Below are 12333 nucleotides of genomic sequence, written 5' to 3' on the forward strand. Positions count from 1 at the left end.
TGGTCAGAGAACTAGGCACTGCTCTAGAATATCGACCTTCCCAGATGAAACCCCATATCATTTCAAAACTTGTCCAAAAGTTCTATGGGGATGGGATCCTATCCAACATGTAAAGATTTTTGAATCCACATGTGAAACCTGCGGGCCGGTCAGTGATGTGACAATGATATATGCCTTCTCACTGACCTTGGAAGAAAAAGCTCATCAGTGGTTCCAAATCCTTAAGCCTGAGGATAAGGTTAACTTCACAAGGCTAAAGAATGTTTTTGTGCCCAGTTTTTCCCGAAGTGGTGACAGATGGAGCCCGGTGGCACAATTACATAATATCAAACAAAAGGAAGATGAGTTGATGAGAGACAATGTTTCTCATCTTAAGCACTTAAATTCGAGGTGCAAACTTCAAGAAAGATTAATTGATGATCAATTGTTGCCTTGTTTCCTGAGGGGGGTTAGAGACTATAAAATGCATGATTACCTGGTACTAGCATGAGCTACTACTCTTGATGCATGCTACAAATTGGCAATTGAATATGAAGACAACATGTTAGAATTACCACAACCAGAAGACGTTAAAACATCTTCAGCAACTATGACTGCGTGTCTCGAGCCACCAAGAAATCAGGACTCGAAGCAAGCAGGTCGGAAACATGATGGTGGATGAGCTCAGTAATGCCATATTAGAGAAGTTGAAAGTCAAGGAAGGAAGAGAAACATCTGGGCATGGACATAATCACCTTTACCCCCACAGGGAATTGGTATAGTGCTCTGTAAAGCACAAAGAGAACACGAGTTAAAAAAATAATCTTTGAAGTAAGAAAGCTTTGGGTATGGGAAAAATCAGAAATACCTTTATAAATCACCAAGAGAACACGAGTTAAAAAAATAATCTTTGAAGTAAGAAAGCTTTGGGTATGGGAAAAAATCTTTATGTTTGAAGCATCAGAACCCTATTCTAAACCTGTGTGGGATGGCTTCCCTTGCGCTGCCGAGGTCTTTGTCCGTTCCATGGAGGCGGCCAGAGAATCAGTTCAGACCGGTTGCTGTGAAGCCTGTATCGCTGCGCCTGGCTCCACTCCCTGCTCGCTGCCGGCTCTCTTTCTTCGAGCCCGAGGAGGAGGAAGACCCTTCGCTCTACCCCAACAAGTATCACGAGCCCGTCGCCCTTGTCACGGGCGCCTCCCGCGGCATAGGCCTCGAATTTGTAAGTGCTCCCTTTACCACCACCACCACCACACACACACACACACACACACACACACTCTGCACTGCTCCCAAAAAGAGCTCATACAAAGCAGGAATCGCATTAGCTCATGGTGCACCGAGGGCATCCATCTTCACGTCTTCATCCTTCGTCTCTATATAGAGTGATGAAAGGCTAGAGCTTCAGCATAAGTGAAATGCTAGTGGAGCGTCTACGAAGATTTGTTTAGCTAATTCGGTTTTGACAGTTAATGTCATGAACTTTTGGGAAGGTTGTAAACACACTACATTTTGGTCATTGTAAGCAAGGTTGAAGTATGCAAGGTTGATGTATTATAGATGCTCTAGCATGAAGGCTGAGGAAGTTATCATTTTGGGTTATTGTTAGTTGGAGGCAAGTGTTATCATTTTGGGTTATTGTTAGTTGGAGGCAAGTGTTATCCATGATAAATCCTTACTCTATTGTAAGAGAATGGTGTATCATTTGTCAACGCTGCTTTTACATGCAAGTGCTATCACTACTTGAGTCATGCCTCAACTTCAGCTAGCAGGTAAATCTGGAATTGTGAATGCTTTTCTTGCAGACTCGGCAGCTTTTGATCAAGTATCCAGGAGTCGTTGTGTATGGGACGGCTCGAAACCCAGAAGCTTCCGAGGGGCTCAAGGCATTGAAGAGAAGACACCCTGTACGGTGTGAACTTGCCACCATGGATGTGACTAAAGAGGATACGGTGGAGGTAGTTGCCTGATATCATGATCGATCTGATCTTAGTATCATGTGCCCTTTTTGCTCTTTTTGGTTGTTCTAGTGGTTTTGTCAAAGTTGTCTGTTTTTGTGCAAATGATGAAAAGAGAATCAACAATGTAAGTGCTAATTTTTTGTTTTGGCAAACTGGCATAGTAAAGTGACTTCAAGCTGTTGATGTCACACACATGTGTGCTTGCTTTGCTGGCTTGTCTAAGCTGTCTCTACAAGAGCATCGTTGACGTTGCTGCAGCCACTAGCCCTCATGTGTGCCCTGCACTTGTCTTGCCTCATATATGCGCAACTATCACTTATAAACTTGCATGCTCCCATACACTTGTTCACTACTGGAGCCGAACTCTTCCTAAAAGTCACATATGAAAGGTCTCCCATCTGACATAGCATTGTCATATCTTGCACTCACATTAAGAGGAAAGCCTCCACCTTGCACTCGCACAGAAATGAAAGCCTTTATCTTGTCCTCACTCCAAGAGGACAAAACCTCCCTTGTATCCATGTGAACACAAGCATGTGTAAACGTTTTGTATTTGTGCATGGTGATAATTATGAAGACAGCTTTCATGGAGAGGTGGAAGAGTTGTGTATAAGTTTGGTACTGATGCGTAGAAGGCTGCATCTGCAAAACAGGAATGGTGAAGGAACTATTTACTGAAAGCTAACAATATTTTACATGAATGCCTGTCAGGCTGTGGCCAAGGATGTGAACGATAGGTATGGGCGCTTGGACCTTATTGTGAATTGTGCTGGTGTTTTCCACATACCAAATGAGCTGCAACCAGGTTGGTTGTGATACTCAATTCTTGATGTCTCATAAGTGAATTTTAAGTTATTGACTAATGGCTGAAAAACAATTCTTCTCTAGTTTGCATGCCCCCCCCCCACCCAAACCAGTTTTGTGTTTGCAATGCTATGTACATTCAAACTGAGATCTTGAGGACGTTGCCAACTTTTAACGAAGAGTTGATTCCCTTAACTTCTTTTTTTGATAAATGTGGGTCCCTAGAGGAAATTTGTGTGTTGTTAGTGAAGTGTTACCGTTGGTTTGGTTTTGTCTCTAGAAAGTTGAGTGGCAGAAGTGGATCATGTTAAGTACCATAATAGTACAAAGACACTAGTCCTCAGCTTTATGTTATGTACTATAAAATTGTAGAGCAGGCATTTTTTCCCTTGGCTCTGGGATGTGTTTGTTCAAACTTTTTGAAAGCAAGGAAAGAGAATGATAGCAAAAGACTCTCAACCTATCTGTATTATGAAGTTGAAATATTTACAATGAATCTTACTAGGTCTACTTAAACTGAACTTCTCATCAAGTTCTTTCTGAGTAAAGCAAGAAACCCTTATCCAAATATACTTGGGCCTATTTGCGCTAATTGTTTCTGTTCTGTTGAATGTACCATGCTTGAGTTTGCCCTCTCTCCCTCCCCTTTTCTCTTGTGCTGCACTCAAAAGGCTTTTAGAAGATGTGTTAAATGGGGAGAAAAGGTCTTATCTCGGTTGGCCAACCAGAATGCTAATTTTTGTGTTGATATGCGTCAATCGTGTTACCTTGTGTTTTGTGTTAACTGTATACACCTGCCTTTTTGTTCCGGGCCACAACATACTGATTCTCTACAAAACCCTAATAATCCCAGCCCTTTGTTTGTTGTGCACATGTCCTCATGAAGCCATGGCGCATGCATATGAGGACCTATGCATGTGACACACATGCTTTATATGGGAGAGTCAGGACATGAAGCCATGGCGCATGGATATGAGGACCTATGCATGTGACACATGCTTTATACGGGAGAGTCCATTATTGTTACATGCACTAGCACAGGATTATTGGTTTAAGGTGCATGAAACTGATAATTGAAGTGCATAGAGAGTGTTATGTACCTAACGCTAACCACATGGTTAGAGAGCACAATCTTGGGTTAGGGGACCCGGAGGATTAGTACTGTAAGATCCCCCAAGATCTCCGTAAACACAAGCAACAACACTAATACCAAGTAGAAGGCTCAGAGGTGTAGGGTAGCTCACCCCCCAACCGTACGTCAACATCCACAGGCCACCCCCTGAGCCCATAGGCTAAGGTTCCACCATGGACTCCATCCAAAGACAAGTCGTAGGCTTGCTGGTCTCCCGCAAGTCTCAAGAGAGCTCAAGAGTACAATATAATCTCAATAGGCTCACCCCACTTATATAGCCATAAGTCAACCTAAAATAGTTATCGACTTGACCTGAGCTAAGGGTTTAATAGCGGGTCCTATAAGTTACCTGTCGCACTAATCCTTAAGGTCACCTAACCTAGATTAGGCTCTCTAACAATGCGGTTAGCGTCAGGTACGTGACAGAGAGGGAGTGCATGAAACTGATTACTGAAGCTCCTGCAAGCATCACGCTTCTGTGAGCGTCACCCTCACCATGGACTCCAAAGCATGCTTGATATCTCTGACCAGACAGCCTTGCAGCCCAGTCACCAACACAAGCTCTAGGTCCACAAAGAGCCACAGCTCGCTTTGAGCTTGCCAATGCCAAGCACCTTTGCTTTGTTCATCCGCCTTTAGAGAGGTGCCTAGGCGCGCACAGCCCAAGAAGTCCACCATCCAGCAGCTCACAGCCCGCACAGAGCCGCCAAGTGCAGTTCACCAAGTAGAGAGAACCGCAAATTTTGTGCTGCTTCGTATGTCCTCTGGAGCAACCCACCACCTCCTGCGGTTCGTTGGCCCACAATCGCCTTCATGCATGCTCCTTGTGTGTAGCACTACGTCCTCGTGTTACAGGATGCCGCGGTTTGGGTGATGTGCACAGACGGTGTAGGTATAGCCTCGGGCTTTGGGATGCTCCTTTTGGAGCCATGGCTGGGCAGTGAGCTGCCAGCAACCGTTCAAGTTGGTCTCTGTTCAATAATGTGTTTAGTGGTTAGAGTGCTTTCATAGCCTCCAGATGTGGTTTGAATGAAGGACCTGTTTTAGATTCTCTGTGAAGTGTTGGCATAGCAGTTTATGCATCAGGATCTTAATCAAGAGATCCCGACCTTTATGACAGCATTGAAGACCACATAATGGGACTTAAGCTCATATGCAGTCTGCTGTCTTCTGTGCACTGTTGCAATCTTTAGTTGCTTGAATTCTTCTCTAAAATGTGTACAGCAATTAGTTGCATGGTTAGAAGAATGCGTGTAGAATTGTTTCACTCAAATACTATACGATGTATATCCTAGTGACTGAAGTGGTGACAAGTGTTCAAAGCAGAATGTCTAGATGATTTCTTCTGCATGTACTACACCTTTTTTACCGAGTCTGGGTTTGTATGGCCATTACTATACATGCTTTTACATGGTTAATTTCATTAGGAGTGGTGCTCCTAGGTGTGTCATGTACATGCTAGAATGGGGGCTTCCCTTTATTATGTTTTTGTAGCTTCTTGCCCCTATGAGAAATACATGGTTCAGTGCCTACATATTCCAGCTATTTGAATCAGATTTCTTGCTTTTTTCTGATGTGGATGCAGAGTCTCGTTTACACGAGCTTGAATCTGAAAATGTCATGAGGCTGTTCGAAGTCAATGCCCTTGGTCCAGTCATTGTGGCAAAGGTATGTTTCATTTTTGCACCTTTCGGTTCTATGCTGCTATACAGAGCTTGAACTTTTGTGGTGTTTGACGAGAAAGATTTCTACAGCATTTTTGGGAGCTGCTGAAAATTGGTCGTGGCACCAACACGGGCAGGGCTGGATCAATCATTGCAATGATTGGTCACAAATGCTCGTCAATGAAAGATAACACATATGGGTGTTGGTATAGTTATCGGGCTTCAAAGACGGCTCTCAACATGTGTAGGTTTTTCAAGCTCTCATTGCCTCATTGGCTTAACAGTTCTTGTATATGCCCATGTCTCTTCTGTGGGCTCTTTCAGCTTTTAGGTTAGACTCAAAGAGGGTCAGTCAGGTATGTATTTATATATATATATAGTCACATGGTGGCCAAGTAACATTTATCGATATGAGAGAGAGAGAGAGAGAGAGAGAGAGAGAGAGAGAGGTGTAACAGAAGATTTCAAGCATCTGTAACAAAGGTGGTGGTGAGAGGCTAATAATAAACTGCTGGCTGCGCAGTTACAAAGACAATGGCAATGGAAGCTGAACGCCAAAAAGATCCCATTCTCTTTTGCATCTTACATCCAGGAACTGTGAACACACAACACTCAAAGCCCTTCTCAGCAAATGTCCCTAACATGAAGCTCTTTGCCGCTGATTATGCAGTTGAAAGGCTGCTAGGAATACTCAACAAGGTCAGACATGAAGACAATAGCAAGTTCACTTCATGGGACAGGCAGGAGGTTCCATGGTAAGGTTAACAGGCAAGAAAAGATGGCCTCATTTTGATTAAAATGATAATTCAAAGTTACAAAGGGTGACCTTCAGAGCATGGGTAAGCTGCTCTTAGAGTGGTATGCTCAACCAAAAGGTGACCAGTCACCAGAGTGTAGGCATATCAGTCTTGTTGCCCCTTAAGAAATATGATGAGATTGTTTTTGTTACTTAGTGTAGATGCCTGACTTTGTACCATGGTGGCATGCACATTGGAATATTTAGGGGCTTAGCATGTGGTACCAAGCACAGTGAAGAGAAGTGTGCAGGTTCTATATCTGAAATTAAGAGACTCAGTAGTTAAGGAATTTGAGACTCCTTAGTTCTTCTTTTGTAATGTAAGTAAAGGTGGTAAAGCAATGAATTTGTTCTGTTGGCACCAATATGGAGCTGTCGTATGGGTTTGTTAAGATGAGAGTGCTAGAGCATGTGAATTTGCCGTTTGCTTGAAGCATTGTTTGTGAGATGGGTTGTGAATGTGAACCTCTGATGTCTGAGAGTTTGTCTATGGCCTCTGCATTACTTCACAAAATTTGCCTGCCCTCATCTTTGTAAGGCGGGTAATGAATTTTGAAGAATTGCATGTGTGTGTGAGGGTCTATTGGCTGACAGTTTCTGTTTGTTCTATCATTAGATTGTGCTTGCTCACATCTTTAAATTGGCACTGGGAATGAATGCTCTTCATTATCTTCCATCAAGATAATTATTTATATAGTGTGCACTAGCTTTTGACCTCTATAGCTCCTCAGTGTGTGTGATCCGTTGTTCATCATCTCTCTCCCTTCTCCAGTGGTTGAGAGTTGTATATGGGTGCAGTCTTATAGGGCCCGAGCAAGGATGAGATGGTAACAATAGTGTATGGGATGGTAGTTTCCCTTCTAATTGTCGGGACAAACTCAATTTATTGAGGAGCCTTTGTGTTGAGATTCTTTGGAATGGGTACAGTTTGTTTATGCTAATTTATGGATATCAACATAGTAGATATGCAAGAAATGCTAGTCAAGGGTATTCATAGTGATGAAGCTAGAGATTCCTTAGCAAATAAGCAAGAAACACTAGTTAGTGCACGAGTATCTATCAGGAGTACACAAGATCGTGCATGGTTTTATGTTGATAGGCTTACAATGATTATACTAGTTTATTTGAGAGTGCCCAAGAGTTCTAAGACGACGTGTATGGGGAATCCTTTTTCATTCCATGTCAATGTGGACCAGATGTGGGATGTGTGGAAGAGCCTATCGTTGGATACACAAGATCGTGCATGGTTTTATGTTGATAGGTTTACAATGATTATGCTAGTTTATTTGAGAGTGCCCAAGAGTTCTAAGATGTTGTGTATGAGGAAACCTTTTTCATTCCATGTCAATGTGGACCGCATGTGGGATGTGTGGAAGAGCCTATCGTTGGACTCCACATCGATGAACTCGACTCTCAACCATAGATGGGTAGGCCCATGTTTGATGTAGATGTGTTGATCACTCTCTCTCTCTCTCCACTTCGCAATTAATCATTTGTGGTTCATTTCTCCGCATATGCACTCCATTCTCGATATAGGAAATATAACGTTTTATTGGTTTTGTAACTGTATTCCTATATAGGAAGTTTGTAATCACCTAGATAATGGCCCATATTTTCAAGATATGGAGGATTGAGCAAATGAGGAATAAGATTGTCTAGCTATGTACCATCTACATAACTATGAAATCTCTCAAAATTGCCTATATATCGTGAAGTTTACTATGTAGGGAATTGCGAAAAGTTCCTTGTGTGGGTTGTGTATGCATACATGCAATAGATTATGGGCACAAGTGTGTTGATTTGGGTTGCATCTTTCAACTTGTTCTAAGTGCGCAAATGAATCATTGAATGATTGGGCTTGAGGGCTAATGTGAGTTGCACATAGGTGGACTGTTCTTGTGCTTTCTAGGCACTAGAGGTCATGTACATGTGGATGGATGTTATGGGCACATGCATGTACAAGGGATACATTCCTAGCATAAAAATTGGGAAGCCCTTCACAATCGTCTCCATACTGTTGTATGTTTGAGTTAGCTAATGGAAAAAGACATGAGGTCTAGAACCACCAAGTTGTTAGCCTAGGTGTGACTATTTAATCCTATTAATAAGTAAATAAAAAGGACTTTTAACATCCCTAGGCTTGTTTGATATAATGCTGTACTTGGCATGTGTGGAAGGCACTACCCATAAGCTTGAGAGCATATGTGCACTAGTTTATTCACGAGACCAAGATGCAAAAGGAAGCTATATCTTCCACAAAAAGCACTTATCGATCGATTAAAGTCAAGTTGTCAGCCTTTAAGCTTATGTTTCTTTCAAATTGATTTCTTATAATTTCAAGAAAACAAAAGAATATAAGAATGTCATAAAAAATATGCGGAAAAGTTCAAGATAATAGTTTAATGTTTTTAAATTTTGTTTACCTTCAAAAAAATGAGATAGAGCTAGTTTGAGCAGTGACTGGTTAACAAGTAAGTCCTCATACCAGACGAGCATGATAAAAGAAAATGAGGTAACAAATGTAACTCATCTTTCACGAGCTTGGCTTCTCATGATTTGATTCTCTTACGATTCTAGTGACAAAGAAAGATGGTCCATTTAGAACGTGTTTAGATTACCAAGACTTACATAAGATAATCAATTAAAAAATGTTATCCAATACCACATATGTATGATTTTTTTGGCTGTTTTAGGTTGAGTAATACTCTTTCGCAACATTAATTTAAATAGTGGTTATCATCAACACGCTTAAAGGATACTGTTAAAAACTAATATTCGATCTCATATTGCCCTTATGAGAGTATTTGGTAATTCCATTTGGATTAACCAATACTCCACCTACGTTCATGATGTTGATGAACATGCTAATGGATGTCGTGTTTAGGCCATTCATAGAAAGGTTTGAAATTAGCTTCATTGATGATATCCTTGTTTCTAGTAAGACTCTAGTAGAGTATGAATTACAATTATCATTCTTGGGTGTGTTAAAAGAGAAAACACAATGTTTGTACACAATGATAAAGCATATCTATGCCAAGAAGAGATTGGATATCTTTGATAGATCAAGAAGGTTATGGTGATTTTGATCTGGACTATTGTAAATAACATATCTACATTCACACCTTTTAACCTAACTTTTATGAACAATTCATCATTCTTGAGTTAAAAAATAGATGCAGCTTTAACATTCAACCCATTGGTTATGTTTTTTAGTGGTTAGACACAACAAGAATGTTTCGAAAATAATAGATCGTTAATTGATTTTTATGATGGAAACAAATGCTTGTGTCATTGCCACATGAATTTTGTTGACCAAGCATGTAGACAAGTGACCTTTAAGAATCGTTGTAGTTTTTAATAAAAGAGGTGGCTTACAAAGAGATGTCTGCTATGGTGCATGCACTCAAAGTTTGGAGGCATTGTTTGTATGAAGCTAATTTTGAAGCTAGTATAAAAACTAATATTTCACTTAAGATGCGAAACCACCTGCCATGCTTTTGCTTCTTGGTTCTATATCCCTCTCTATTCAGGGGTATGTGGACAAATACCATGAGACTGTGATGAAGCTTTGCAGGTGATCTTGGACTTCTTCTTGCAAGTCCATAAGAAGCTTGCATGAGAGTTTTTAACTGCCAAAATCTATAGAAATGGATCACTAGGACAAAAGTTCAAAATATATCTACGGGTCACCAAACTGCTAGTCATGCTTTAGTCTTCTAGATTTTGTTGAACCCCCCTTCAATAAGTAAGTTTTACACGAGCTTAAAAGCACAAGAAACCCTAGGCTCAAAGTTTGGAGGCAGAATTTGTAAGGAGCTAATCTTAAAGTTAATACAAATCATGGCATTCTTAAATAGGACTTAGCCAAATCTTAGAGGCTGCCAAGATAGATGGGATGATTTTCATGCAAAAAAATTACATGACATTTCTCTTGATGCTTTTCTTGAATGATGTATCTAATGAGCTTCAATATTCTTGAGAATGTGACATAACAACACATAAAAGAAGCTCGACAGACATATGCATATGTGCAATCCATGTGGTCAAAGGCTAATTAAGGAGGAATGAGTAGATGAAGGCTCATGTTGTCGAAGGCCAATTAAGGACGAATAAGTAGATGAAGGATCACTTTTTACAGGTTCATCATCCATGAGTTTAGAAACAAATAGGTTGTCTCACAAGGAATTAAAAAATGTGCATTCTTGACACCATAATTGATCCATCCTTGTCATGAGTTCAGACACCACCACATCAAGTAGGTAGCCATACTTTGTTGTTGTTCATTAAAGGTAACCACTTTAGGATCATTATTAGAAGACGGTGTAACTATTGGTGTAGGCAAAAGAAGCAATACCTAAGGCTTTGGTTGATTTGCATCCTCCTCCTCTCCAGAATTGATTCCTAATATAGGGCTACCTTCAAGGCTCCAGCTAAGTCTTTATACTTTGACCATTTTCCGTATCCAAGGCTTCAACCTAGAGATGAATTGCTGCAAGATCAACCCATCAATCCCTACTACCATGACTGATGAGGCTTCATTGACCCCAACTCTATGTAAACGAAGTTCAATGTGCTCTCTCAACTTAGTGGTCTGTTCACCATAACCCTTCGTAGAATCAATGCTTTGAGAAAGATGTGAGATCTCAATTAGCAAAAGATGTGAGACCTCAATTAGCAATTGATCATACTTCTCCTTAGGTGAGAATTCATCCAAACAAGGCTACACTTAGCTTATCCTAGTCACTCATCAACACTTCTTCGTCTTGCTCTTCTACCCACTTAAGATCCTTTCCCTCTAAAAATAAGGTAATAAGCCTCCCATTTTGTAGAATTCCTATCCATATTACCATGCAATGTAGACTTTTCATCCCTTCCCTTTGAAAATTAAGGTAATAATTATGTGGACTTCCTATCCCTATTACCAATGCAAGCTCTTTTAAACTCACAATGGTAAGCCTCTGGATCCTCCCCATGACTTCCATGAAAGATGGGTATTTTTACCATTATGACTTAGAAGGTGTAGAATAATAAGAAAAAAAAGACAAAGAGAAGCAACATGATCTCCAAAATTAATTATCTCCTATATATATATGGCAGGGACATAACACGCCCCTCACTTGCAAGTCTACTTGCATACCGGGCTTATAATATATTGTATCCATGAGTCACACCCACAAGGAAGAATCCTCACTCATCTCAAGTAAAGGGTTGCCATGCATATTAGGCATAAGAGGTAATTGATGCATAGAGAGTAACAACACATATCTTCCTTTATTCTTGATTAAGTTTCACAACCTTAAAACAAGATAATTCATATTCAAGTCAAGGAAGGATAAGGGGTTGAGGTGGTTGCAAGTTTCACAATCTTAAAACAAGAGCAATACATGTATATCCCATGTTAACTCATAGGAAAGATAAGGGATTGAGGTGATTGCAAGATTTTCCTTAATCTCTCTGTACCACAAAAAGAAAGATAAATTTGCATTGTTGATAGTTTTTTTTGGACTCACTATAAGATTCACATACAAGACAAGGGAGGGTTGGAAGGGTTGATTCGGTTAAATGGGAAGATTTGGGCAAAACATTGAGACATGAATGAGTTTTTACCTCTCGAATGAGATTGATCTCCTTCAATCATGAACACTCTTGAGCCAATTCATATGCATGTTGAAGCCTTCCATTAGCTCTGCCATTACCTTTACTTATACAAATCAACCCCACCTTAGCACCTTTGTATGAAGCATATACCAAGCAAGGTAATCCTCCTTCAATCCTCTTGCCCTCTTCTATACAATCTGTTGTAGAGTTAAATATGTTGTATATGAACTTAAAAAATGATGCTCAATCGCTCATTACAAAATCTTAAAGAGTACTACAAATTTTCTTTTTGAAGCACTCAAAAAATTCCTTTATATGCAAAAGGTATATAGCCAAAATAGCAAAGCTAGGTGCCCAGAAAACAATAATGTTGAGAAGCCTTTCCACATCAATTATGAA

General features: G+C 40.4%; 1 protein-coding gene across 1 annotated transcript; it reads left to right on the forward strand.

The window, feature by feature from the left end:
• Positions 1-891: 891 nt before the first annotated feature.
• LOC147617313 (putative oxidoreductase C24B10.20) lies at positions 892-6701 on the forward strand. Its single transcript, XM_086776962.1, has 6 exons — positions 892-1201; positions 1785-1937; positions 2652-2745; positions 5462-5544; positions 5631-5784; positions 6064-6701. Exons 1-6 carry the CDS (start codon positions 968-970, stop codon positions 6297-6299), a joined length of 954 nt encoding a protein of 317 aa, XP_086633088.1. The 5' UTR covers positions 892-967; the 3' UTR covers positions 6300-6701.
• The last annotated feature ends 5632 nt before the right edge of the window (positions 6702-12333 follow it).

Source organism: Cibotium barometz, chromosome 37 (assembly GCF_041138505.1).
Source record: "Cibotium barometz isolate CiBa-2024 chromosome 37, ASM4113850v1, whole genome shotgun sequence".
Taxonomy (NCBI): Eukaryota; Viridiplantae; Streptophyta; class Polypodiopsida; order Cyatheales; family Cibotiaceae; genus Cibotium; species Cibotium barometz.